This window comes from Taeniopygia guttata, chromosome 23, assembly GCF_048771995.1.
Source record: "Taeniopygia guttata chromosome 23, bTaeGut7.mat, whole genome shotgun sequence".
Classification (NCBI taxonomy): Eukaryota; Metazoa; Chordata; class Aves; order Passeriformes; family Estrildidae; genus Taeniopygia; species Taeniopygia guttata.
Genome location: NC_133048.1, coordinates 6799705 through 6826344, shown reverse-complemented (window position 1 = coordinate 6826344; position 26640 = coordinate 6799705). Strand labels below are relative to the sequence as shown.

The 26640-nt window shown below is 43.3% G+C and overlaps 1 protein-coding gene across 6 annotated transcripts; it reads right to left on the bottom strand.

Moving 5' to 3' along the window:
* Window positions 1–1010: 1010 nt before the first annotated feature.
* On the bottom strand, window positions 1011–18338 carry TRNAU1AP (tRNA selenocysteine 1 associated protein 1). 6 transcript variants are annotated; one of them, XM_072917983.1, is made up of 10 exons: window positions 16990–17220; window positions 14206–14282; window positions 14004–14092; window positions 13167–13266; window positions 10632–10684; window positions 9893–10024; window positions 7144–7263; window positions 5525–5687; window positions 4596–4629; window positions 1011–2403 (listed from the first exon to the last, which is right to left on the bottom strand). In XM_072917983.1, the coding sequence occupies exons 3-10, from the start codon at window positions 14078–14080 to the stop codon at window positions 2267–2269; spliced, it is 816 nt and encodes a 271-aa protein (XP_072774084.1). In that variant the 5' UTR covers window positions 14081–14092; window positions 14206–14282; window positions 16990–17220; the 3' UTR covers window positions 1011–2266. The 6 variants fall into 6 exon arrangements, with proteins under 6 accessions (XP_072774084.1, XP_030146186.1, XP_072774083.1 ...); XM_030290326.4 differs by having other exon boundaries at window positions 13995–14092; window positions 16990–17216; XM_072917982.1 differs by lacking the exons at window positions 14206–14282; window positions 16990–17220 and adding an exon at window positions 17943–18338.
* Between the last annotated feature and the right edge of the window lie 8302 nt (window positions 18339–26640).

Genomic DNA, 26640 nt, shown 5'->3' with positions numbered 1-26640 from the left:
AAACAATGCAGCGATTTAACAGCTCCACACAACCTTGGCTGAGATTCTCCCAAATAACCCCAACAGTCTGGCTCATACTTCCAGGGAACGTGGCCCAGAGCCTCGCATCAACCTCTCTCCTGAAACAAAAGCTGGAGTTATTTTAAGCTCTGCAGCACCAGTAAACAGGAGTCAACAGGTCATCTCTGCTGGCTTCTGCACTCCCAAATTAGTCCTCACAAGGGTCTGTACGTGCTCAGCTCTCACAGGAATTAGGGGTTAGGACGGGTTGGATTAATATTTACCATTTTTCTTTTCACCAAAAAACAAAAGCAGAAAGCAAAAGGATTTTCCCACAGGGTTGCTGTCTGATCCCTGAAAACCTGCTCCTTTCTCCTCTAGAGACAGACTTGTATGGAAGTAATTTATCCAGGCATTAGGGAATACTCCACAGACAGCAATGCTGGGCAGATGAGAACAGCAGAATAAATTTATATTGATAAATAAATGTAGCTTCACCCCCTGGAGCAAATTGGAATGGCCACATTGTAAAGGCTAAAATTTGTGAGGGGTAGGAAAAGTCCAAAATAGGAGAAGAGAAGGCACGCAGGGCGGCACAGTAACAGAATTACCTAGAAAGTGTTTTAAATGCCCTTCTTTACATCACTTCTGCAATGCCACTCTGCTGAACTTCCCAAGAAGAGGGGGTGTCTTGAGCTGAGTCGCCACATCAGAGGATATAAAGCTCTGCTCTCTTCCACTTCTGCTGCTTCTGAAACTCCTGGCATACACAGGGAATATTCCTTTCCTTACATTCAGAACAGCTGGAGGTGAGACAGCAGCACAGTCAGGGGCACAGCACGAGGAAAATTCACAGCAGATGAGAACGCAGGAGTCCAGCAGTCCTTTAGCTCACTTGTCAGGAATAACCTAACTCCAGTCACATCACCCTTCCCCTCACATCCCACTTCCAGTTTATGAAATAGACCACAGACTGACAAATATGTCATAATTATGGACACAAACAAAGGTGTAGTAGAAGTAGCTTTATCAAAGTATTTAAATTTTGTGGCAAATCTCTGCATCAACATGGGCAGGGAGGCAACTAAATGCTCTGCAGTAGCAATTTCAGTTGCCAAACTATTCCTTGGATAGACATTTATTACAAGTAGTTTCTCTGTCCCTATTTCTCCAAGAGTTTAAGGCACAAAAGCCTGAAAAAGGGCTTATAACATGTATATAAGTGCTAGTATTTTCACTTTCCCCTCTAATGCAACATATCAGCTTAAATATATTGCTTGGCCATCCAGCTTATACAACATCCAGTAGAAAACTGCTTTCCAGGTTAACAACCATTTGTTGCACAACATATCAATGCAATTGGTCTGACCCATTTTTGCTGTCAGATCCTCAGTTTCACTCTGACTGGACACTAGTCCAGTAGTGGAAGACACTACAAAATCTCAACATCTCAAAGAGACCATCAAGGTGTGTCCACAATAAAAAAAACATAAAGGCATGATACACAAAATAACATTTAAATATGGTTGCTGGAAAAAGTGTTATAAATTGATGGTTCATGGGGAATTATTTCCGCATACATAGGTAGAAAAGCAGGCCAGGTGTGCAAGACATCACCAGGTAAAAGCTTTATAACACTTCTTTCTGTCTTTGCTCTCCAAAGTGCTCTTTGGGTTGACTGCTTAAGAACATCAAACTTGCAAGCTCAAGATCACAGCTTGAGTTAACCACAACATAAGCTTTCATCCCATGCTCAAGTTACAGCAACCATACCCAGTCACTGGAAAGATTTTGAGACATTTTAGTGGTGTCCAACAATGATCTTTTTTGAAATAACACATTCATGAGCATTGGGTCAAATGACTTAAGACAGTTGAATGGGCAGCAAAGCAGAAAGATGGGCAGGAACCAAAATGCAAAGGGTAATTTTACTTAAAAGACCAACTTTTTATTGTACGATGGAGTAGAGTCTTTCTCCTGTGCCATCTTGTTGAAAGTTTATAAATTACACTTCTCAGTAAGTATGAAGAGTTCATTTCAAGACAAGAGGAACAAAACTGTTGCAGTTCTAATTTTCACCATGAATAAAGGTTACCATGATGCTCCTACAATACTTGTTCTCTACAGGAAAGGCCACAGTCCTCCTGTACTCCAAGTACCTGGGTGGGGAAAGGGCCACCCCTCACAACTGTAGTATCCAGGGCAGCATAACAGTCCGGAGCACACTGGGAGGATGTCTCACAGACACAATGCCTCAGCAATGAGGCTACAACACGGCTGGGATCTCTGATGAGACCGTGTCCAAAGGCTGCCAATGACAGTCCATCAAGGCATCGTAGAGCTCTTCACTCTGTTCCATAAACTGCTTGTTTGCTTCATGGACATCTAACTGAGGTGTGGGATCTATGGGAGGAAAGACAGACAAATAGGTCACACATCAAAGGTATTCAGAAAAAAAACACCCTTTAAACAAGTTTGTATATTAAAACAAACATGGGGGGAGTATCAATATTTCCAGGGCAGGTGTCAAAGGATAGTGCCAGACTCTGTTCAGTGATGCCCACTGACAGGACAAGGAGCAACCACCTCAACATGAACAAGAAGTTATTTTCATGGAGGGTGGCAGAGCACCGGAACAGCTGCCCAGGGAGGGTGTGAAGTCTCCCTCTCTGGAGACATTCCAAACCTACCTAGATGTGTTCCTGTGTCCCATACTCCAGGTAAGCCTGTATTAGCAGGGAATTGGACTGGATGATCTTCAGAGGTCCTTCCAACCCCAAGTATTCTGTGATTCTGTGTGTCACCAAACATTCCCACCACTTGCCCAGTCACAAACCTGACCAAATCAGTCAATCCTACTCAATCTCTCTTCAATGAGATAAGGAATAACTACATCCAAACATGTCCCTTTTTACAACAGTGATTGCCCCACAGGACAGCCAGTGGAGGGAACACACACCTGCACCTCACAGCCCAGTGAAGCCACCTGCACTGCCAGAAGGGGCTCGCCCTAATGGAAAGGCAGAAGCAAATGCAGAGGCACCCACTCCCTTCTGCTCCCTCCACTGTGAGGTCACAAATGATGGATGGACAGATGGATGGGAGCATCCTGTGCTGCTGCAAGCAGTCACCAGAACTCATCTGCCAAATCCTCCAGCAGCTCAAAGCTGGAGTCACAGTTAGGAATGAAGGGAGTGTCAGTGGCACCACAGCATCATGGTGAGCATAGCCCTATTTTACATGTGGAAGAAATGTTTAGAAAGCATTTTCGAGCTGGACAACAAGCGTGCAGGTCCAATCCTGCTGCTCTGAATGCACAGTGATGGACTCCCCAAACCCCTGTAGTATGTAAAGCTCACCTGACAACTCCAGCAACCCAAAGCTCAGGTTATCAGAGTAGCACAATCACAACGGTGAGTGAATGACTCTCAATACAAAGCCGAATGAATGGAAAGACTCAAAAACACATCAGGAATATAATGTTTTTAAACATTTAACTTCCTTGTGAGGGAGGTGAGGCCCTGGCACAGGCTGCCCAGGGAAGCTGTGGTTGCCCCATTTCTTTAAGTGTCCAAGGCCAGGTTGGACAGGGCTTGGAGTGACCTGGTCAAGTGGAAGGTGTCCCTGTCCATGGCAGTGGGTGGATAAAGATGGCTTTGGAAGTTCCTTCCCACCCAAACTGTTCCAGGATTCTATTTGGTTTTAACTACATCATGTTGTAAGACATTACAGGAGAAGAGATTTAAGGAAAAGGAATGATACAGTGACAATACATGAATTCAGTTTCCTACAAAGGTAGGAATCTTTCATTTAATCAACCACAAAAAGAAATATCCAGAGCTATCCCAATTCTAGTCCTGGTATGTTTGGTTCAGCAAAAGGAAAGCTCTCCTAGAATGCTTTTAAGAGCCATTAACAGCTTCCACACACATCATCACTCATACCTGTGGATCCTGTAGATCTGTTACTATGTGATTTTTAATTTTTACTTTTTTTTTTTTTTTAGGAATAGAGCAAGATACACTGCATAGTGCATATTGCACTCAAGACAGAAATCTAAAATGGCCGGCATGAAATGATAGCTTCTTGCATCAATAAATGAAAGCTACTTGTACAGGTATCTAAAACCCCAATCTGATTTAGTGACCCATTTCAAGCAACAACTGCTTGAAATATTTTATCAGTGTGGTGACTCGTATTATTCCCTTTTACTTGTAAACTAAAAGCACAATTAAGTATTCTGGCCTCTAAATGTCAAGATTTTGCAGTAAAACAGAATATCTACTTTTTTCTTGGAAGCATATCAGAAAAAAAAACCCTAGTAAAAAAAGGTTAACAATTTCAGTACTACAGAAGATTAAAATCTCAGTGCTGGGGAAGTCAAACAGCTTCAGTCCTCACCAGGTTCAGACTAGGAGCAGCAAGAGTAAAACCAGGATGCAACTGTTCTAGGCAATAGTGACCCACACATTTTCTCAGATTTACTCGAAGATAGAGGTATATTATAAATTGAAATTAGGGCCAATTTGAGAAAGTCTATCTCCAAGCAGTGCAGAACATACATACAACTTCAATACAGGATTTGAGAAACATACCTTCCAATGCATCCTCACCAACTTCTTCATATGTCTGCAAGGAAAAACAAACCCCTTAGGACAGTGGATAATTATATTTTCTTTTGCAAGCATCACTTGTTGATTAGTACTGTCAAAGACTGACTTTTATACTGGAGTTATTACAACAGAATTCTTCACACATAAGCCTGTGTTCCATTCCTAACACTCCATGGGCAAGATCCTACACTAAACCTCTAACAGAGGCAGTTCTTGAAATTCCAGGGTTGAAGTGGGGTGACTGTTCTGATGTGTTCTATCCCTTATAACAAAGTTTTTGAAGGATCCCAAAGGCACTCTGAGCACTGCCTGTACCAAGAGAACTCTTCTACCATCACAACTGTACTAAGAGACCCTTTATGTCCACCAAACTTTTTTTTACCTCAGCAATATACTCTCCATAAGGCAACAGGACACACCAGGGGCTAAACACTAAATAGTAGCTATATTAAGACTTCATTATTAAGAGGTATATACTAAGATCTCTTGGTGTGTTCAGTTTGGAGCAGAGCAGACTGAGGACAGAGCTCCTTAGGGTCTGCAGCTCCTCCTGAGGGACAGCTCCAATCTCTGCTCTCCATGACCAGGGACAGGACCTGCTGAGGGAACAGTTGGAGCCTCCTCCTGTCAGGGGAAGGTCAGGCTGGATATCAGGAAAAGATTCTTCCCCTAGAGGGAGCCTGGCCACTGAACAGGCTCCCCAGAGAATGGTCACAGTTCCAAGGCTGCCTCAGCTCCAGAAGCATTTGAACAATGCTCTCAGGCACAGGGTGGGATTGTTGGGGTGTCCTGGGCAGGGCCAGGAGCTGGACTCTATTCCTGTGGGTCCCTTCGAGCTCAGGACATTCTGTGATTCTCAGAGCTGAAGATGACATGCTCTCATTCCACCTTTCAAGCTTGTGCTGCCCTACCTGCATGGTGCTCTGCGTGTAGCCATACTGGGGGTAGCTGTAGCTGTAACTGCCCGTGTTCTGGTCGTACCCCCACTGAGCGTAGTAGTTGTGATACTGTTGGTAATACTGGTTGTAATTATAGTTGTACATCTGACTGTACTCCATTGGTTTCATACGATTACTTAAAAAAATAAAGCAGGAAAAAATACCAATAAAATAGCAATAAACCATTTTTTAAAGTTGCAATACAATAGCACAGAACAAGTATGAAAAAAGCAGTGAAATAGCTTAAGATACAATGTGGTAAAGAGACAAGGCTTAGTCTAACAAGAAAATTTCAGTCTTTAAAATATATTCACTATTTACCGCAGTAGTATTTATTATTTGCATATATTTGCATAAAGAAAGAAGTGTTTTAAATTTAATACCCTTTCCTGTATTCATATTCCTTTTCATTAATAAACATTACTTTCATTCTTGATAAGTTAACTTGGTATCACTTCCTGGCTCTGGGAAGGGAAGAGTTCAGGACTACAAGCTTCAGTTTAGAACAATCCTGAACCACAATCCAGATACTGGAGTCCCCTCTTCCGTCTGGTAAAGAGGATGAAGTAATCTGCAGCTTTCTGAGAGAAAGTACTGAGCCTTGCTTTACAGGAAGAGTTAAAGACTTAAAGGCTGGCAAAAAACCTTGAGTTTTGTAAGAATGGATAAAACTCTCCTTTTTGCCACTGTCATACAGAAACCTAAGCAAGGCCCTGTCCCCTTTCTCTCTGAGCCAGGTGGTCTTTAATGCACAGACTTGAAAAAGTTAATGAAATAAGAACTACTAGTAATCCAAAAATAAACTTAAATGCTCTGAGAACTGACTAAAATTCCTATTCCTTGCCACTTTAGGAAGTGACAGCATTCCCAAGGAACACCATTTCACCTAACTATCAAGGTTTCAAATAATAAGATGACAAATATTGTTTGGAAATGAAAATATGTCACACATAAAGCTATTTCTACTAATGATGACATTAGTGAGAAGCAGGAAGAAGGAAACATCAATCTTCTCACCACAATGCACCCATTTTTTCTGCTTTTCTCTTCCTTCCCCCGCCAAGATTTATGAGGTCACTGAAAATCTAAATATTATTCAAACAGGGAGCAATTACTATGATTTGTATTACCCTAGTGCTACGAGCCCCAAGTCAGACCAGGATCTCATTGTATCAGGTTCTGAACAAACACAGAAAAAAAAGTTAATCTTTGCCCCAAAAGTCTTATATGTAGTAGATAGAATAATAGAATTAGCAAGGTAGTTGAGCTTTGCTATCCAGTCATCATTAAAAAGATTTAAACTATTTCGATTTAATGCAAAGGAACATACATTTTAAATACAATCATATTTAACTACAGTGTGTGCGCATGTGTAGGGGTTTAATAATGTATACAATTCAAAACAGTGTAAAATGCTCAGTATTGAGCTAATGTTATAATTTCTTTGAACTCCAGGGCATTCTGATACTCCCCATATTCATCAGTATTCTTTCATTTTGTGATTGAGACATCCAGGACATGTATCCAAAGCACTAAAAGGCATTTAAAACCAGATGTCATTTTTCATATAAATGTCCAGCTGTTCTACTCACGCTTTTGGTATAGCCACACTCAAGCGTACAGGTTTAGAGCCCAACCCCACAGCTCCCTGACACTCTGTCAGTGCTCTCTTCTGTTCCAGTTCATCTGTGAATTTCACGAACCCGTAACCTCTGCAGAGACATAAAAAAATTCACATAAAACCAACCCCAAAGTGCAATGCCACGTTATAAAAATTAGTTACAGTGAAGTTTGATTTGGTTTGGGAAAAAGTGTACAGAAATGTTCCTTAGGGTTGTTATCCCTGCTCTTGGGAGAGATGAAATTATTCTACCTTCCAGCCGCTTTTCCAAAAGCCTGAAGCCACATGTCCAAGTTCTGGCAGTACTTTCAAGGGCTTGTCAATGTAAAGTAGTTCTTGTGCCAGTGGATTCTGGGGAACTGGAAGTGAGCTGACACAAGCCATGTTGAAATGTGTGAACTGACACACGGTAAAGCCCCAAATCTCTGCTGGGAGGATACTGATATTCTCAAGAGCACAGCTGGAACAGAGACAGCACATCCAGAACCCATGGACTCTGCAACAAGCCTTCATTGTGATGTGGCAGAACTGCACGTCAGCCAGACAGAAAACTCCAACTCCCTCCAACCCCAACAATCCTTTGCGTGGGCTTTTGATGCTGTAGTGAGTCAGAAGCAATGCAACAGCATCCAAGAGGGCAGTGCCAGGATCTCATCATGGGATGGGCTGCCTAACGCAGCAGAAAGATCAAAGACTTAGGTGTGGGAGGGTAAGAGGAATCCATCTAAGCAAAGGAAGAAATTTGGGAGGGAAGGGCTTGTCTACCTGGGGAAAAGAACAAGCCATAAGCAAGGGTGTAAATTTAGAGTGCATTATCTATTCTGTGGGAACTGCTAAACACCAAGTAATGTGCTATTTTGAAAGCAGCATTACCTACTTCTCATGGGAGGTCCCCACCAGCAGCTATTTCAGAGCAGTTCATGCCCCAGAAAATGCAGTACCTTGCACAGCAAGCTCCACACACAAGTCCAAAAATCTTACATATATATATATATATATATATATATATATATATATATATATATATATATATATATACATACAAACTAGATTATTAAACACAAGCAAAACTCTACACAGACCCACGTTCATTTAACTTGCCCTCTGCCAAAGGATTATGGCAAATTAATCCAGTGCAAGTCAACTTCTAAGTCAGTTTAAGGTGTTCACACACAAACCCAACTAAGTTTCTAAGTGCCAAAAGACTCCTGCAGATTTTCAGATGGGAGCAGGAGTGTGAAAGAGAAAGTGGGAAGACTGGCAGTTCCAAAAGAGACACAAATAGAGATGGATGCAGTGTACAGGAATAGATGCTGGGTGCTGCAAGGGAGACAGTGATTCTTCCAAGTCTTCCAGACACTGATTCTTCCAACTCTTCCAGACATTTAGCTGTTCTCCACCAATGGCTAAACCATTGGTGGGGAAAGAAATAATTTCTTCCTGGCCAGGACCTCCCTACAGACCTTCTGTCGTGCCCCTGAAGTTTGGAAAAGCCTCAGCACCTGTACCCTCAGCAGAAAGCAGAGAAGTAGGCACACCACCACAGCACCATGCTCCAAGCTCCTCTCCTGTCTGGACAAGAGGGTCTGGGAGGAGGCCTTCCTGATCCACCAGCCTTGGCTGGAAGGGCCAGGGCTTGTCTGCAAGCTCTAAGCTCCTCTCTCACATCACACTGACACCTGCAGATGTCTCAGCTTTGAGCAATTGCATAAGTCCCAACAAAGCCCCTGGCACCAACACTGTGGCACTGCCAGGGGAGACAGCTTTGCTCTTCCCAGAAACAGGACTTTAAGTCCCTACTCCTTCCCCACTTCCCAAGCTACCACAGTTTCCCTTTCCTTGAGGTCTGCACCTATGCACAGTTCCCAACCTGCAGCACCAACAACTGTTCTATAGACAGAGACTGAAGCAGGTGCAGCACAACAGGAACTGTGAGGTTTACACTGAGGAGGAGCAGAAGGCACACAGAGCCAAACACAGCAGTGTCAGTCCCAGGGGAGGTGGCAATGACAGCATGAGGACAAAATAGCCAGAGAGACTGAGTAGCTCTGCAACAAGTTCAAGATGCACGTGAAGAAGAACTTCATGACTGGGGAGTGCAGCTCTGGAACAGGCTGCCCAGACAGATTGAATTAACTCTATTCTGGGAGATTTTCCAGGCTACACAATTAATGGATGATATGATCTAGTGCAGGCTACAGTCCTGTTAGGAGCTAGACCAGAGACCTCCAGAGATTCCTTCAAACCAACCTGTCTAAGATTAAGAAACCACATATCAGAAGGTGGAGGGACCTACAGCCATAGCCTATATCTTATCCCAACATTCTCACAGGTGTTATATTACAGAATTGTGCTTCACTGAAGCCATGCTCTGCTTTGAAAACAAGGATGCTCACCAACTGCTCCTTCCTCTGGAAAATACAGCTTAATTGCATGCTATTTAGAAAATGTTTTAATTACATTAAGAAATCCAACTTTTTGATAGCTGTTTTTGTCAAGACATTTTCAGGAAAGACAAACAAGGCAGCTACTGAGAACCTGACAGTGAATCACAGCTTTGTGTGCCCTACCCTGTTTGAAAGAAAACCTGTACAGCTATCACAGGAATATACACTCAATAGGCTAAAGTTTGTAAAGCACAATTCCACCCAAGAGTCCAGGAAGAGAGTGTTTCAATATTACTCAAGATATTTTTCAGCATTTTATAAAAGACAACTTACTTGGATACTCCTGCCTGGTCCAAAACAACTTTTCCACCTCTACATGATGGATAAACTTTAACAAAAAATTCATATAACATCCCATCATCCACGTCAGGAGTCAGGTCTCCCACAAAAAGGGAATATTCTGGACTAAAGAAATCAAAAGTAAACGTCTTAAATACAATCAAAAGAAAAACAAAAGGGACATGCTGAGTGACAGTTACCATTTAGCTTAAATATTTGAACTCAGAGAAGAGTGATATTAAAAGACCATGTAATGGAGATGTTGAAGTGCCACCAGTTAAGCTGCTTAACTAAAATTTTGATTGACACTGCTTTTTCAAGTTAATCCAAGCAGGACAACCAACCAACTGAATACTGCTTTTTCTTTAAAGATTATTTCAATGCTTATTACTCAGGATATCTCTGATTTCTAAAACGACAAGAAAAAATATCTCATTTATAGAGATGTTATTTCCAATACATAGATCTCAAATTATAATACATAGATCTTAAATTATAATATATGAATTAGATACTTTGATGCTACAAAGCTTAAGTACCTCAAAGGACACTGGATAAATCTGTTGTGCCACACACAGGGCAAAGCACAAAACTGGCAGACTAAGTTCTCTTCCTTCTACTAAAGACTGGCAGTGATGAACTTTGGGTTTATATATTTTGAATAATTTTTGCAAGGCAATTAATAGAGAGACATTAAGCAGGCAAAATTAATATTTAAATATTGAGCACTTACCTGTTATCAGGCTGTTTTCCATATGTTGCATAATTCAATTTAAATCGCTTCGCCTGAAACAAGGCAAAAACGAATCCATACATTCAAATGTCATCATGTGAATTCAAGCAATTAGGGAAAAATACAACAAGCTGATATAATGCAACTTAATGACTCATTTTCAATGCCTTCAAGCCAATCAGTTAAGGTAACAAGCACATTTTTATTTAGCATCAGTACAGATATAATAATGAAAATCAAAATGTAATAACAAATGTTAATTTTCTTCCCATTTTAAGGTCTTAAAATGAAACAACAGTACCACTACTGGACTTTTGTGATTTAACACAAACACTAGCAGACCAGAATCAAACATACCAGAAAATGGAATCAGCCTGAGTCTGGAAGTGTGGCTAAATACTTGGCTCTGGACATTTAGTAAGATTCAAAATTAAAGGGTTCTGAAAGAACTACTACTACTGAAAGGACACTGGAGCGCTCTTTAAATTTTGCATCTGAATTTATTTTTGAAACAAGTTTCCCAGCAGCCCAGATTTGTGCCCTCTGGCACATCTGGAACACTCTGTCCCCAACCTACCATACTTTTAGCAACTTTTACCCAGCTTACATTTAAGTTTAGACCAAGATCTAAGAAGACCAAGATCTTTGAATCAGCTCTGGGCTAATCTCAGGATCAAGACTTCAGATCATAAAATCAGGATTTCGGATCACAATCAGAAATGCCCTAGAGATCAGGGTACTTGTTCAGTATAGTGAAGAGCCCAGTGTGTTCCTGGACCTTGTATGATGGATTTAATTCCCTCAAAAACAGGTAAGTAATTATTGGGAAATAGAGCACAGTCTTATCTCTAGGCTATAGTCCTGTTCCTTGCATGCTTGCATTCTTTGGAGCACAGTACTACACAACCTTCTGTGGATCATTTACAAGCTAACACAAAATTTAGATTCCCCTTTGAAGCACTTAAATTTTTTTTTTTTTTTTTTTTTTTATCTCACTCTTCACTGCAATATTCTGGCTTTAAAATTAACAAGACACCTGAGAGTATTTTCACTCAGATGGGAACTGGGAATACCAATGCTTGGAAAAGAGAGACAGCACCAGCACCATGGCTCTCTGTTATTCCTTTGACTGATTCAGTATTTAAAAATAAATAAAAGCATGTACCACACTCAAGTTTTCTGTAAACAAAATTCTTTAAATGCAAAGGATGAGCTGGGCACTTGCCTGCCAAGTGTACTGATTTGGCTGCTTTGGATCTCTGCCTGACATCTGTAATTCTCTCCGTGTGTTATGCAAATCATCCCTCCACACTGTTTTGAACAAAACTGTGAAGTAAGATGGGTATTCCCAAAACCAAACTTCCATTGTTATCTTACTCCTTGCAAGAGCTGCTCTCTTTGTCTCTCCAGTGATTATACAAGGCATCCGGGATGATCAGCTTGCCTTAATCATGAGAAAACACGTGAAACAGGTATCTCCAGGCCTCTCATCAACTCCTTTTAACAGGGCATGTCACCCACTCAGGAACGCTGACTAAACAGCTCAATCTGAACTTCCCAGTCTCCTACTCTGGGTATTAACTACTCTGAAACAGGAACCCATTTACCTTGTATATCACACCGTAACTGAGGTGATTCTAGAGCTGCTTTATGAATCAGTCACCCCAGCTACTGCAGCCAACTCCTGTGGGTACAACAGACAGCTGTGTTAGCCGTCTCATTTTAATCTACCACATATTCGAGTCAACATCCTAAAATTAGCCTCTCTGCCTATTCCTCCTCTTCTCCCTAACTACCCAGCTTTTATGTAGAGGAGAGAGTTATGCACTGCAATTATTCAATACTCTCTCTTGTTCTCCACTGTAAAGAGGTTTGAGTAACTTCTCTTTGCTAAGGGCCAAGAACAATGCAAGATTAATAGTCATGTTTCTCTTGCCAGTGTTACTCAAAAGACAGTGTGAACTTGCAAGTTCATCCTGTACACATGTAACAACAAACACAGCTAAAGTCTCAGGTTGCCTCATCCCTGAAAGTGTTCAAAGCCTGGCTGGATGGGGCTTGGAGCAATTTGGTCTAGTGGAAGGTGTCCCTGTCTGTGGTAGGGGATGAAATACGATAAGCTTTAAGCTCCCTTCCAACCCAAACCACTCTGTGACTCCATGATTACACAAAAGGACAGAGATGGAAGAATTGTGGCAGACATACACTATACTCAGTCAAATTTCTTCCTTGCTCTTCTCAGATTTCTGATTAGTCCAACTTTGGTAACAGCAGCAATGGTCAGATATAAAAAACATCCCACAACACTTCTACACCTGAATTTTATCTAGACAGTCACAAAGAAATCAGTGGTTTTTCTCAACAGTTTTCAGAGCAAGAACATTAACGGTTTTATAGTCATAACTTGAGTTCTAAAGCAAAGAAGAATCCCAGCTTGCTAAGTATTCAATTTATCTGTAATTATTAAAATACACATTCTACACTATCTGTCCCTTCCAAGTTTTGGTTCTCAACTGGCTGATCCCATTTACTTACCGGTGTAGCACCAGGAAGTGGTTTTCCATTGATTTTGTGCAAACATTTCTCTGCAGTAGCTAGATCTGCAAATTCTACAAAGCAATAGCCTGCTGGAATTCTGAACATACAACACAGAGGAGAAGAGACAGAAGTTATAAAGTTAAAACACATTTGATGAGGAAAACTGTATTTTAGATAAGTGGTAGGAAATTTGCTATAGTTGAAATACATAGAACAGTTTCTTTTTAAAGTATAAATATTAGCTACCAAAGAGAAGCTGGATGTTAAGGGATAACCTCTACTTACCATAAGTCAGGTCAACATAAGCACACAGAAAATGGTTTAGTTTACAGTTTACTTCCTATTTTCACTGACCATCAATTTGCCCGCCCAAGTTTAAACTACTGAAAACTGAAATTACAACACTTAAAAGAATAATGGATAAGAATTAAACTGCTTTTATTCTGCATAAATCACTATTTTTATTTCAAATGAACTCTAAAGGTTCTCTTATTGCTCCAAGTCAGACTTCCCACCTCTATTAGCATCACATAGCTGCACTACAGACTAGTGACCAAAGCCTGGGGAGGTGTAATTCCCTGAGGGATGGAATGAGATACATACACCACTCTGACTGAGTGCTGGAGCACTGCAGGATGAGGACCAAACCTTGTTTGTTGAGGGAAGGCTGAAGAGCCAACAGTGCCCTCTCCATTTCTCTGATCAATATTCCCATACCGGTGGCAGCAATGGTGAGACTCTCAAAGGGAAAATTCACTCTGATATAGAAGGACCACAGCAACGCTTCAGTCCAAATGCGCTCAGAGAACAAACAGAAACAGTTACCCTGTTAACCTGTTTCGAATGATTTTTACACTCAGTACAAGCTCTCCCATGGTGGCAAAGGCTCTTGAAACAAAGTTTTCATCCATATAGGGCTCCAGCTATAAAAGCAAAAAAAGAATGAAAGTTAGATCAGAGCATCTACAAAAAAGAGAATATGTGTCAATGTCCCTCTAATCAGTTAAAACATTATTGAGAATGATTTTACCCTTACACTTCAAAAAGAAGACTCATTTAAGAGGGTCGATGCCACTCAAAACCAGCAGGCATGCATGAACCAGGCTCAACAGTCTGCAAAGTGGAACCCAAGAGACAGCATGAATTTCAGAGAACAGGGAGCTTCACAGAAGGACAAAAGCTACTCAGAAACATACAGCAACAAACTGAGCATTTGCTACAGGGAGCAGGGGAGAAGGTGGCAGGCTCCTTCTCCAGGTGCAAGTGAAGGCTGGGCCAGCATTGTGGATACACAGGTGTGGCATAACCCCGGATGGCATGTGGCAGGTGACACTGCCCCGTGGAGCTGTGGTAGGGGTCTGCAGAGCTTTGTCTGCCTCGCACAACCCCGGAATACCAGGGCAGCACTTGGGGGAAGCTCTGGAATCTTGTCCCATGGCAGCTCTACGCTTCATCCTGCCCATGGGAGCACTGACTTTGTTCATTTCACAAGGAAGGACCGCACTGTGCAGGTAAGAGTGCATGTGAACATGCTGGAGAGCAGGTGTCTGTGTGGTGTAAGGGACTGACAAGTAGGAAATGGTGCTGGAATTTGGATCAAATATACTATGAAGAGCCTGAGTGAACAGGACACCTCTGTGTATAACAGAAACTGGAGGAGGGAACTAACCAAAATGAAAATGGGGAGCAGTGTGTGTGACAGGTAACACGAAACTGAAAAATGTATGTATAAAATATATATATAGCTCCATGTACCCTGTGTAAGACAGGTGTCTCATGGTAACCTACAGCCCTCAAGTATCTGTTTGTCTATCAAGTGGCTCCACCACTTGCATGTGTGACAGATTGTGTAGTATGTTAAAGTGACCATACTGCACTTGCACGTGTAAAAAGCAGCAGATGCCCTGTGGAGGTGAGTGTGAAGCAGAATTGAGTTGTCTCAGGAGCAGAAGCAGCACCACTCTGCACAGACATGCCAGGATGATCCTGGCTGTGTGTGTGTACAGAAAGTTGTATTTGTAAAGACAACCAGTTGCTTGGATATGTCCGTATGGCTCAAAGAGCCACGGCCTGCTTGTGAGAGTAGTGGTGAAAAAGAAGATGGGCTTTATCGTAGAGAGATGACAAAAAACTCTCTGTGTGGGGAAAAGGAGAACGGACTCCACAGAGTCTCCATGCATGAGTAAAGGCAGTAGAGGACACCCTGATACTGTGACAAACTGCTGAGTGTGTGCGTGGGAGAGAAGTACCCAGTGGGATTCTCAGGAATGTGCTGGGCTATGTGTACACACACAGGTGAGAGATGAGGAACACTACATGCAAGCAAGTCTGTGCTGGTGTGAGCTGCAAGGGGCTGAAGGCAGATACGCGTCCAAGAAACAGGTGGCAGGGAAGTTGTGACATGTATACGCATAGTGGAGTGAACACAGGTGTGTACAAATGTGTGACAGCAAAGGCACTATACGCAGCAGTGGGACCGTGTGTGTGTGTCACAGTGTACCACAGTGGTAGCAATGCAGTCACCACAACACACTGAGCACACACACATGCAGTGCGGCTGGGTGGCAGGGCACTACAACATGCTGGGGTGAATATATGTGTGTGAAAGTGTGTGCTCAGCAGTGAATGTGAAAGACACAAGGGCACAAGAGCGAGGGTGTGTGAAGGGCACACGAGGGACACTGGGTTGTATCACTGTGAGTGTGCCAACAGTGTGCATGTGAATGGGCAGCAAGACACCCTTGGGTGAAGAAGCACCTGTGAGTGTGCTTCACATGGGTGCTCTTCCTGCCAGGTACACACACAGGCAGGAATGAGGGACCTAGCAGGAAGTGTAAGTGCTTGTGAATGTGTGTGCATGTAGGAGAGTCAAAATCCCTATGAGAGTGTAAGTGCACCCAAAGGTGCGCACGTAGGGGGCAGGTTGTGAGGGATAATCCTGGAAAAGTGCATACAAATGTGCCTACAAGTGTGAGCACAATCAGCAGCACAACCATGAGTGTGTGTAAATCCCATGTACAATGTAAGCATGTAACTGCCTACAGCAGCTGAGCAGGTAAAACAGTAGATAAATCCTCAAAGAATGCACGTGTACATGCTGTGGGTATGGGAGTAAGTGCCTCGTAAGAGTATGGACGTGTGAGACTTTTTTGTGCCCATGCATGTGTCTGACCACCAGGGACACTGGTCTAAGTGTAGCTGTGACCTGGCTACAATGAGGATCACTCTGGGGTGTGTGTGTGTGTAACTGGTCACAAATGTGCCTGTCAGGCTGGGGTTTATGTCTGAGAGTGTGTGTGTCAGCCTGTGTGAGCATGTCAGCATGCATAGGAGTGTATGACCTGAATGTCACTTGGGGAGTTTAGGTGTATCTGAATGTGTGAGGGGCTGTGAGGCTGTGTCAGTGTGGGGGTGCCAGTGGTGTGAAGGGGACAGTCAGTCAGGGAGAGGGTCAGCTGGTGTCAGATGTCAGAGTGAGGGTATCAGAACTGTGAGGATGTCAGTCTGTCGGTTGTGTGGGTGTCAGAGCGAGAGTGTCAGTCGGTCATAGCAAGGCTGTCAGTTGTAATGGTGTCAGACAGTATGACGGCGCCGGAGTGAGGGCATCAATTGGTGCGAGAGTGTCAGTCAGTGCGAGAGTCAATGAGAGGGTGTCGGTCGGTCGGTCGGTGGGAGAGCGTCAGTCAGTCATGGTGCGGGTGCCGGTCAGTGACGGTATCAGACGGTCAGTGCCTCCCGCGCCCCGCCCCGGCCCGGCCGCGGACCCCCGCAGCCCCGCCGCCCTCCGCACAAAGCCGCGCGGTCCCGGCCGGACACTCACGTCCCCCATCCACAGGCTGGCGGCCATGCTTCTCCCGCAGGCCCCGCGGCGGGTTCAGCGGGGCCGCGCTGTTCCACCGCCCGGCCCGGCCCGGCCCGGCCCGGTCCGGCCCGGCCCTACCGCCGCCGCCGCCCCTCCTTCCGTCCCACCCCCGGTGCCCCGGTCCTTCGGCCCCTCCCTCGGTCCCTCCCGCCGCCGCCCGGGCCGGCCCTGTCGCCTCCTCCGCGGCCCCGGCGGGCGGGGAGAGCGGCAGCCCTGCTCCCGCAGCGCCCCTGGCGGCAGGAGGAGCGGCAGCCGCGGGAGGGAGCCGGGGCCGGAGGGCGGGGGTTTGGGGCAATTTAGGGGGGATTTGGGACAACTGTAGCTACCCGGAAGGAGATTGGAGTGAGATGCGGACCGGTCTCTTCTAGAGTGAGAAGGCAAGCAGAGAGAGGGCAAGAGGAAATGGCCTTAAACTGAGACAGGAGATTCAGCTATCAGGAAAAAAATGATAGCATATGCTGGGTTGGGAGAGGCACACCGGGATCATTGAGACCAACACGTAGCCCTGCACAGGACATTCTCACTCTGTGCCTGAGAGCATTGTCCAAACGCTCCTGGAGCTCTGGCAGTCTTGTGGTTATGACCATTGCCTGTGGGTCCTGCTCAGTGTCCCAGCACCCTCCGGGAAAAGAACCTTTTTCTGATATCCAACCTAACCCTTCCCTGACAGACCTTTATGCTGTGACGAGTACTTTGGTCATCTCTTCAAGGCACCACTGCTCTCAGAGCTGGCACAGGGTTTACAAAGTCGGACAGTTTTTGACAATGTTGAAAGGCCAAAGACTTGTAGGGGTGGGTTTTTTTTTTGTGGTAGAGAGGTTTGTGAGAGGCCATGATCCCAGCTACCCTCCACCCAATGGGGCAGCAGCTGCATCAGAAGCTTCGAATCTTAACCAAACTGGGGCTCTTACCTTAGACCACTGCCTCTTCATACAGATAGGAGGTCCATCCTTGGGATCATCAGCCTGAGACGTGGGGTTGGACTGGGTACGGTGTGATCCTCTTCTCTTGTTACTTCAGCAGGCCTTTGACAGCGAGGGTGGTAATTCCTGGAGAAGATGAACCCCTCATACCGACAGAGCAGAGACAAGGGATCCTGAGAACTGGTTGGTATTTTCGGCATCCCAAGAGCCGGTTGGAATTTTAGCATCTCCCATCACGGGAGAGCCCTGTGCCCTTTTAGGGAACACCAGGCATGGACTGAATCCCTGGCAGTGGTTGTACAGGTGCTGCCGCACGCCATAAATCCAGCTCCTGGTGACAGGGACGCTTCAAAGTCTCCACGCTATTTTCGCCGCGGTTGTTCGGGCTCCGGGCGAGCCGGGCGGTGCCTCCGCCGGTCGTATCCCGGCAGAGGGCAGCAAAAGCCCGCTGGTGTCGGGTGGAGGTTTTCCGGTGCTGGCATTGGGTAGCTTTTTGTGATGGAGCCAGTTCTGGAACTCCTTCCGAAGTGATGTGTTAGCGCTCACTCAAATCTTGCCCCACAACATCCCTCTTCCATGACTAAGACCGGGAACACACCGGGAGGAGAGGGGAGAATTCTTTGTTCTGCTTTTCCCTGTGGACAGAGCAGGGCACGTTTAATCCTTCCTACATTCCTGCAGGAGACAGTGAGAATCCTTCACCCTCATTCTGAGCAGGATCTGCATCTCTCATCACGCAGACGCACGCCCAGTATTGGCTGCTCTAGAATATCAAGTCTTGGGGAGATGCAAGACACGAGATTAACAGTTTATGTGTTTTCTGAGTCCTTAGAGCACCCTCAGATCATTCTCCTCCAAGTTCCTCCCTAACTAAAATCTAAAATCTAGCATGAAATCAGAAAGGCAGCAAGACCTGCAGTTGGTAACTCAGCAGAACGAAGATTTTGGGTTGTCAAGTTGCACTTTTTGTGCCTTGGTGTCACTGGCAACCTGGTCTCCTCCAAATTCACCCCCTTTGAAGCCCCTGCTGTGTCTGCCTTTCAGATGTCATCTCCCAGAATGGTTTTATGTTTCCAACATGGCAATTTATCCCCTGGTTAACTTGGAGCTCCGCCCTGCAGAGCCCACAAAGCTGTCACTCATTCTCTGTTATTACTTACAAAAGCCAGGAGTTCTAGGTCATTTGATGAAGTGAGTCTAGTGTCTTTAATAATCCTCTTCTGGCTTTTTTCTTCCAACAGAGTAACACAAAACTTGTTTTTCCTAGGATAATCCATAGACATGGATTTTGGGCAATGAAAATGCTGAAGGATGTGATTATGTTGGACCAGGAGAAGACAAGTTTAAATTCAGTGTTATATCTGAAGTAACTGCTGTTTATGCACTTAACCTTGTGACAGAGTAAAAACAGTGCCAGGAGCATATTGTGGAGATGTTGTTACGTGAAAAAGTGTTTATTCCCCTTTAAAAATTTATGAACTTGCAAAGAAGCCATGCAAGGATGATGTGGCTGTTCCTCTGTCCTGAGTGTGAGTGTCAGCAGTTAGCAGCCAAAACATATGTGTCCCTTGTTCCCTTTGCTGGGACAGCAGGTATTTCTGAATCTAGGAACCTGGTCCTGAAAATTCTGACTAAATTCTAACTAGTGTTTACTGGAATCCACTGGAGGGGTGATCCCTGAGACCACTTTTACCTGGTCTCTGGGAACTGTAGCCTGTTGGAGGCCCCAGTCCTGGAGGCTTCAGAACTCTTTCAACTCTTGGTAACTTTGGCATTAAGGGTCACTCAGTACCTCCTAGGAGGAGGCCCTGACTGCTTTCAACTTTTAAAATCAATGGTTTTGATCTTGACAATCTGGCCTGGAAGATTTTAATTTTACTGGTTTTAGCTTGAACTTGAAACTGACTTAAATGGCGTTTGTGCCCTCAGTACTGGATATTACTGTGTTAGAACCTTCCCTTTGCCGGTCTTGCAGATGCAAGTCAGTCCTTTTTCTTTAGGCAACTGTATGTAATGGACTGAGATCAGGGATTAATTTGGCCAGGGATAATTGAAATGATAAGTAAAATAAACCAAAACAAAACATAAAGCAAAACTTTGAGTTTGGAATAGCTTCTGAGATTCTGAAAGTAACTGAAGTAATCCAGAAGAAAATATGCCATGAAATCTGTTTTCCATTATTGCATGAGATGGTATGACTTAAAATTTGATCAAATCTATTTTTTTCATGATGAAGTTAATGCCACTTAAAGTGATGTAGAGATCTGGGGTCTTTTTCCATGTAGAATTACAAATTATTGTAGACTTGACATTCTCATTTGTTTCTTTATTGATGATTCACTGTCATGATCTCACAGCAAGTAAAAATAATTTCTGATTGATTTCCAGCTGCCAGTAGAATTTTTGAAAGATGTTGTAGTAAAAGCTCATTGATGTGTTTGTACCTACTAGCCTTCTGATCCAGACCCAGTCTCTTGTATATAATCAAAGTGCAATGGGGGAGACTTGATGTCCTGTCTTGCATTCTATTTAAGAAAAAGTGCAGTCATTTATGTGAAGTCCTGTGCTCATATTTATCTGTGGGTTTTGTGAGATCCCCCAATAAAGTCAAGATTGAGGGACAAGGACAGTCCATTCTTTTTGCTTTAAAGGAATGTATTTCCAGCTTCAGTGGCTTCTGAGTAGGATGACTGTGAGCAACAACACAAGGAGTTCAGTATGAGGAATAGCTGAGCACATCCATGAGTAAGTGGGGCCAGAAGAATTTATTCCCAGGGCTGTCAGTTTTGCCATCTGGAAGCACATGTGCTCCCCTTGCTGGTTTTGCATGTCTATTCCCACACCATCAGTCAATCCCCATTCCTCTGTAGTTTTTCTCCTCTTCATATCTTCACTGAGGGATGTCATTACTCACTCCTCAGAGGGAATTCTTTGGAGACCGCATCTATCCTCCACAGGAATCAAATCACAGTCTGCTGTGTCTCACCAGGATTCAGCAAGGGCCATCTCAGATTGTGGATATAATTCACCAGGAATAGAGTCACAAAGAGGGCTGGTTTGTGTTTTCTTCTTGGTAATACAGGGAATTCACCCTCAGAGAATTTATGGAAAGGTCACAAATAAGAGCGTTCTGGGTGTTCACAGGAATAAGTTACTTACTGGCAAGTCTTGTTTGTTTACATCCTCCATAAGGATCACATGGAATCCCAGGATTTAATCCTGGGTCTGGATATTTGATTGTGAGTAGCTCTTGGGATATCTGTCAGAATATTTGTAGTCCATACGCAGTCAGCTGTGGGGTCTTATGATAACGATGTTTTAAGATAAAGTACATAAATGAGCTTTTCCATCCCACCAGTGAACATCCCAAAGTGTTCAGCTAATGGCCCAGTATAACAGTTCTGATGTTGCTGAAAACAAGCCCCAATTTGTTCAAATTGATTCTAAGGCAATAGGAAATGCAGAAAGTCATGCAAGTGCCTTGTTTGAATGGAGCCAGCACAGGGAAGGGCACAGTGCAAGGCTGGCAGTGAAAGAGGGAGAGCTGGAGGCTGAGACAGTGGATTCATCAGGGAATCCACACTGAAAACAGCATGGCAAGAAGATGTACCAGGTGATCAGTTTTCACTGCAGGAGATGGCACAAGTTTCTGCTGCACCCTTTACACTCAGGTAGGCACCTGTGTGTATGTGTTGTGCATGTAAGTGTGTAGCAGTGCAGGATGTGTGGAGAAGGGCTGCTCTTCACTTTAGACATCTAATTGAAGCACATCAAAAAGGTGCCTGGAGTTAAGAAGCTAAATCAGGCCTCTTTTCTCTTAATCCTTTCTGTAAAATGCAGTTAAAAGCACTTTCTCTGCATTCCAGTTTGACCAAGCTCCAAGCAGTGTGTGGAGTGTTCAGCTTTTCCTTCACTGACTGTGTGTATTTTGCACTCTGTAAGTTAAAATCTGGACTTGTGTAGAGTGTGGCACCCATATCATAAGGCCATGGCAAAGCTGAGGCTGGGGTGGCAGAGCAGAAGCATGTGATGGTCTGATCCCAGTTATGTGACATTTGGCTCTACCTGCAGCCTTAAAATGGAGCTGGAAACACAGCATCAATTGGAGATAGCTGGAAAGGTCTTGCATGACCCCACAAATGCTCACTGATCAGAAAAATTACACTTGAGGGACTCATGGCTGGGTTTCTGGAACAGTTAGAAATCTATCCTTGCCCAGATGGTGCTGGAGATGCACCAAGAAAGCTCCTCAGAGACGTATCACTCATCTCTTTTGTCTCTCCAGAAGCTTGTGCAGTTGAATTAATATATATATATTTGGTTCATTTCTTCCTGTAAGTCTGGGACCGGTAGATTAGGTTCTCCTGGACAAACAAGGAAAACCAGAGTGGATTTGTAGGAATGGAAATTTGCTCAGTGGTGACACAGCAGAGATTGAAGTGGAGTTTTTAGGGGACCACAATTTACTGGTTGGTGCTTTGTAAGAAAAAAAAAAACAACAAAACACTTTTTATCCTAGCATGTATTAGTGTATTAGCAGGAAAGTAATGTGAGGCACAGGGTGATTAATTGTGCCACTCTGGGAGTCTTTGTGGACTGAGGGAGTGAAAGACACACTGGAGAACAAAGGAGACCCAAAAGAACAACTAGAGGTCTAAAACTCTGGTGCTATGGAGGAAGCTGGAGGAAATGAATTTATTTAATCCAGAAATCAAATATGAAGGGTAGGATTTGCTGAGGACAGTCTTCCCGTGGTGAAAGGTAAGAGGCTGAATCTATTCTCTGACTGCTGTAGGAAGGATGGGGAAGTGCTGAACTTCCAGCAAAACACATTTCAAGAAAGCTTTCCCAGGTTTTCCCTTATTAGACAGGAGGCTTCACATGGGGGTTTTTGTGGTTTTTTTTACCATAGCAGATCCCCTGAATATGTTGCAAGGTAATACATGTGGAAACTGGATCATGTCTTTGAGGGTGGAAAGATTGCTCCTCTGGGCTTGGGATGGGATTCAGTGGCATTGGGAAGCAGAGAATTTGAATGGGTGGGAGAGGTATAACTGCGCACAATGATCTGGCTTGCAGGAATGTCCAGTGACATCTGCAAATCTCCCATGGACTCAGGGAATTTTCACATTTACAATATAACACTAGGACTGACTACAAAGAATAAACCAGAATAAATTCCCAAACAGACCATTTCTGTGAATGAGACCATCACAGTTACAATTACTGGATAGATGATCTCAAGGGAATTTTCTAAGGATTTAACCCTTATATTTAAAAAATCCCAATCAGTCCTAAGGAATGAGGAAGGGAGGGGAGATAAGATGATACCCACACCTCTTCCAGAATGGAATACCTGTGGGTTTTGCACACTGCAGGATATATTAAGTCTGTAAGGCTGATCTAAGATTATCTGGGCAGAGAAAATGCAATAAATCCCTGACATTCTCTGGATTTGATGGAGCAGTACCCATTTTGAGGGCCAGTGGGGGAATGTTCTGTTCCAAAGAGGTTAGTTGAATGGATTACTTCAGTGAACAGAGACACATTTGAATATTTTTCTTAATTGCCAACAGTCTAGTTTACCAAGAGCTGCTTTCTTAGAAGTGGTCTGTCTCTAAAAAAAAAAAAAAAAAAAAATCAGATAAATCAGTCTAATATTTACATTGCTTCTTTGATTCCACCAAATATAGATCAGGGAGTCAGGGTAGGAATCTTGAAAACTTTTCTCTAAAATTTAAAGAGATAAAGCCTTGCTGTCTGAACTCTTTGGCTGGAGGTTCCAGAAGTAAATTGTAGTTTCCTTATTTTTGCTTGCAAGGTTTTAATCAGGCTCTGGGAAATGAATACAGTGGGACAATTTTTCTTGATCTCACTCTTGTTTTAGTGAATGCTGAAAAACTGAAGGGAAGGTAGAACTCCCTTTTTTTTCAGGCTAAAACTCAACAGACTTTCAGAGGCTTGGGCTTTTCAACAAAGGTTTTGTGTGGGATTTTTGATTTTTAAATTTCAACCTGTTTTCTCCTACTTCAGTGTTTTTTGTATTGAAGATATATTGAGATAATTTCACATCCTCTGAAGTGGTTTTCCAGGTATTCTTTGGCTTTGATGGAAGAGAATTAGTGTCCATCACAAAAGCACCAAAAAAAATTAACAATTTGCTTCTGTTGTGTGGCAGGGGGCGTTAATGGAGCCACCAATGCTGAAGCTGGCCCAGGGTGAAGAACTTTGATCTCCCTGACTGCTTTTGATGTTTGGAAGCCCCAAAGCTCCTGGGTTTTCCATGGAGTGGTGTTGCTTTCAGAGTTACACCTGCCTGCTCAGCACAGGGCTCTGGACCTGAGGAAACACAACAGAAAACCAATACCTAGTTTAATGTTCCTGCCTCCCTTGTTGCCTGTTCTACTGAAAAATTATGTCCAACCGCAACTGATGGGATGAAGTTCCAAAGGGGAGCAGAGATAAATTATCCATCCCAAATGGAGTCACTAATTTTAACCCTCCTGTTCCCCTATTTATAGTGAGTTACTGGGTCTTGGACAAGATGGGATTTAATGGGAGTTTGGTGTGATTCAGTTCTTCAAATAAAGCATCCTTTCTCTGCAAAATTAGTTACTCATTTATGCTGAATGAGGAATGAAAAACAGAATTTAAGGATCTAATTAACATTTGCTTCTCCTTCCAACAGATCAGTCTTTACACTCATAAAATTGGTGAAAAAAGTATTTTCAGTTACTTTCTACTCATCTGAAAATCTTCCAGCTTCCACAGGATCTGAATTTCCAGATAAAGAAACCAAACATGTAAAAAGAAAAGCTAGAAATAATATTCTGCTACTTTTATAAAAGGACAAATGTAATTTTTGTGTGCATTTGTATTCACTTTTAGCCCAGCAGTGATTACTGTATGTGCTAAAAGTACCTGTTAACATTAAAGCTCATTCACACATTTTTTGTTTTGACATAACTTGAGTGGGCACAGTTTAAAAATATCTATTTTTTTATCCTGATTAACATATTCCCATCTAGGAATAGGTAACATACCATTATGACAATCTGACTGTGTCTAAGTAAAACAGTATTATCTTTACCACCAGACTGGCATAATTAAAGCAGTATTGGAAAGCTATAGTTCAATGTTATTGCTTTGGATATAAACCAAGGGATGCTACAATATTTTAAAAAAAGGTGTTTCTTCTCAGAAGTCAGGACTACAGGACTTGATTCAGAGTTCTTAATTCTGGAAATAATTTTGAAGTTTACTAAAAGTGCCATTTTTAGTAATAAAAATAACAAAATGAAAAATACAGAAGTGTATTTATAGTAAGAATAATGAAGATTTATAGGATAATGATAGTTGCAGAGCTCCTAACCTAGGAACCCTTTATTGAACAGAATGATTGAATGTTTGGCTTTTAAAAAAAGAGAGAGAAAAAAATCAAAAACCAGATGAATAATGAAAAACAAGTCCTTTCTCTGGTGAAAAGCCAAATTTGTGTTTTGAAAATTAAATATTTTTTGGGTTAAGCAGTGAAAAAATAGACTTTATCTTTGCAACAGGTTGGATTTATTATTGGAACTGTCGGAATCTGTGGGTATTGATGATTCCGAGATTGTATAAAATCTCTGTCTTTCTGCCCCGCTGCCAAAGCAGAAGCCATAATTGGTCTGTGCTGTTTCAAGGTTGTTTATTCTGTTTATCTCTAACATGTTCTGCTGCCCTGCCGCAGCTCTGTCCTGCAGGGCAGCGTGTGGGGCTCTGCCCCCAGTGGGATGTTACAAACATTAAATACCAGAAACTACCTGTGCTGTATTTACAATAACGTGCCAATATCTGTCACCTACATTGAACAGTGTGTCCCCAGCCTAAACCAACAGAAAAATGCCAACACCACAGTGAAACATGGAGGGCATGAAGAAGGAGAAAAAGGACAAGGCACACCCAATTTCCTCCATCTTGTCCCCTCTGAACCCCTAATCTAGAAACCTAAAATTTTACTTTTGCACCCGTGCCACACTCAATTATTACTTATATCAAACACTCAGAGCTTGTAATTCATCCTGTAAGATTGAAAACTCTTTTCCATGGACAGAGATCACAGCCAGTGTCTCTGGGGGCTCTGTCCAGGGGGGTTCCTGACCCCTGCCAGGGTCCCAGACCTGCCAAGGCAGCCAGAGGGAAGCCCTGGATTCCCACAGGAACCAGTTGGCTGTGCCATAGAGGAGAGGAATTTTCTGGTAATGAGAGCAGGAACTGAGAATCAGAAACAGTAGGGTCTGTTTCTGGTTTGGGCACTAGCATGCAATGGAGCCTTGGGAAATGTTGCCTTGTTCGCACTTTGGCTTTCCCAGCCATAAAACAGGGCTAAGAAAAGAATCCCACCTCACAAAGTGTGCACACTAATTAAAGAACATTGCCACAGCACCTTGAGTTCATTACTGCTGGATTTTCAACAAGGACATGCTTTATCTGCTTTTGAAAAATGCTGCACTAAACAAACCTGATTGCCCAGACTTCTAAATTCACATGTGGCTATCTAATTGGAAAGGGTCTGATTTCCAGAGGTCTGTCCACTGGTGAAAAGAACATGATAGGGAGTGTTTTCTCCCTGGGCCATGAAAACAGAAGGATCACAGGACTCCCTCCCACTGGGATCCTGGCATTTGCCTTGGCCCATTCCACAGGA